Genomic DNA, 2352 nt, shown 5'->3' on the forward strand with positions numbered 1-2352 from the left:
CAATAGTGCTTTGTGTTTTGCTTCTCTATCCTTGATGCATTGTTGAGCATATGTTTTAGGGTAATATGGGTTTTTTTTTATTCTTAGGTGTTACTAAAGTTCATTTACTTGTCTCTTGAGGAAGTTGCTGGTGGCATTTCTATCGATAAATTTTAGGTCTACATGTTCCATGCAATACTTGATGTGTTGATACAATAGTTTTGTATAGTTTTATAAACTGTAGTAACGTAAACTCAAACAATTTTAGAGGAAAAAAACTATGTCTTATTTTATCATCTTGGTTAAGAATCAAGTCATTTCATTCACATATGTCATAATCGTAAATTATTAACAACGCACAAAAAACACCCGTGGCAAGCCACGGGTACCATTGCTAGTAGATGCAATAGGAGATACAATTATTTAAGAAAATTACTGAGCTAGCACAAGGTTAAATCACAAACATATAATGGAACTCCTTTAATTTCTTATTATAACAACGAAGTAAGTAGCAAATTCATTTCCACAACCTAGCAAACCAAACAAATACTCTACTAGCTTCAATCAACTCAATAACAACACTGGATATCACTCTAAAGTCTAAACAACAAAGCACACACACTGCATTCACTCATAGAACTAATTAAGCGGGTCTCCCCATACATAATCATCGTGGATAAACTGAGAAGATAGTTTGAATGGCCGTGAAGATGAGGAGAACAACTGCTGCCACGACAGAAAGAGTTGCCCAAGGGGTGTTGAAATATTTGCTTCTCAAATTTTTCATCCATTTGGGCCAATTCGAATTGCAGAACTTGCCCATCTTTTCACAAAGAGCACTATAATAGAAGTCGTCTGTGTCACACACAATCCCCCTAGAAAGGCGGTTGATCATGCTAGACAACTCGTCATCGCCACCTAAGAGAGCATTTTCAACAATTTTGTGTTTAACAAGCAACTCCGCATCTTTTGGACTGTCCACCAACATATCCATGAGGATAACATAATGACATATGATAGGATCTTTAGACATACTGCATTGTTCGATGGCAATTAAATTTCGGAGTATAAGCTCCGTTGAATCCTCTATCCTCAATTTTGGAATCTTCAGAGTCCCGTTCTTCAGAATACACGGAATCCCGTTCTTCAGAATCCAGTTATCATCGAATCTTATGGCAAACAAGTTCGGGTTTGACGTCTCACCATGAATTTTGCCTCCTGCCAGGTGCAGCTTTTCAATGCTAGGTGCTATTGCAGATAAGGTTTCTCCCTTCAATTTTTCTTTTAATAGAGGAGCCACCAATAGGTTTCTTAAGAGATCAACAAAATGTTGCCCTTCTACTTGGGACGGATCAACAAAATGTTGCCCTTCTACTTGGGATGGATCAACAAAATGTTGCTTTAACTCTACCCCGAAACTGCAACTGACCTGGTCAATAAGAAACTGTATGGAAAGTAGCTTAGCAACTCCACCTGACTCACGATTGTATAGGCTGAAAAGGTCCTCCAGAATGAAGAGTGGAAGCTGATTTTCAAGCATCAGCAAGTCATTCTTGACATCCGGGAACATCATTGGTATTCCAAAGATGCAGTCATTTTCATCTCGCAAGTCACCGTGCGAGTACCTAAGTAAGAACTCGATAAGGAAGATGGCATCGACTAAAACCATTGTGACAAATTCATCCCCGGTAAGCTCAATGGTCTCTGTGTAACACTTCTGCAGTTTTTCTTTTTGCTCTCTTTATTTGTCTATGTAATCATTTTGTGAATGGCTTGATTGGCTTCGCGATCGCTCCATGAAACAATTTAGGTACCACCTTTTGTGAACTTCCATGCGCTTCAAGTCTGGGTTTCTATGATGATATGGGCCTATAGAGATTACACGAGGTGTGTAGTCCTTTTTGCTTTCACGGCGGAATCGATCAGGAACCCGGTGGATGCAACGCAAAGGGGTCGGGGGAGACAAGCTTTCCGACTTCATCGCTCTGGTTTGCGACGGAGTTTCTATGTCACAAGTAGAAGCAGCTACATCACTTCCTCCCATTTCCATCCTACATATATGTTTTCACAAAGTTAAACTCGATCACTAGTTTATAAATATGTATTTCAGTAGTTTCAAAAAGTTTAGACTAAAACGCACAAAGTTATTGAACTTATTGTGTTTTGGTATAAAACAATCAACACTTTATGCATTACATACATGTTGGTATAAGAATTGTTGGCTATCCTTTTATGATCAAAACACAAGACATGTTGTAGCGTGATAACAAGGATTGCTCAAGTGAAGAATGAAGAACCTGATAGATCTCATGTGCATTAGGTAGTTCATGCATGTGCAACACATTCATTCACTAAGGATGACAAGCAGAGATT

At 38.6% G+C, this 2352-nt stretch overlaps 1 protein-coding gene across 1 annotated transcript; it reads right to left on the reverse strand.

Moving 5' to 3' along the window:
• Positions 1 to 646: 646 nt before the first annotated feature.
• LOC101315022 (UPF0481 protein At3g47200-like) lies at positions 647 to 1648 on the reverse strand. Its single transcript, XM_004292693.1, has one exon. The coding sequence runs from the start codon at positions 1646 to 1648 to the stop codon at positions 647 to 649; it is 1002 nt and encodes a 333-aa protein (XP_004292741.1).
• Positions 1649 to 2352: the final 704 nt, after the last annotated feature.

The sequence above is a fragment of the Fragaria vesca genome, linkage group LG2, assembly GCF_000184155.1.
Source record: "Fragaria vesca subsp. vesca linkage group LG2, FraVesHawaii_1.0, whole genome shotgun sequence".
NCBI classification, from domain to species: Eukaryota; Viridiplantae; Streptophyta; class Magnoliopsida; order Rosales; family Rosaceae; genus Fragaria; species Fragaria vesca.

Excerpts from the sequence above, each read along its gene's own strand:
- LOC101315022 (XM_004292693.1), bottom strand. The coding sequence starts at position 1,648 with ATGGTTTTAGTCGATGCCATCTTCCTTATCGAGTTCTTACTTAGGTAC.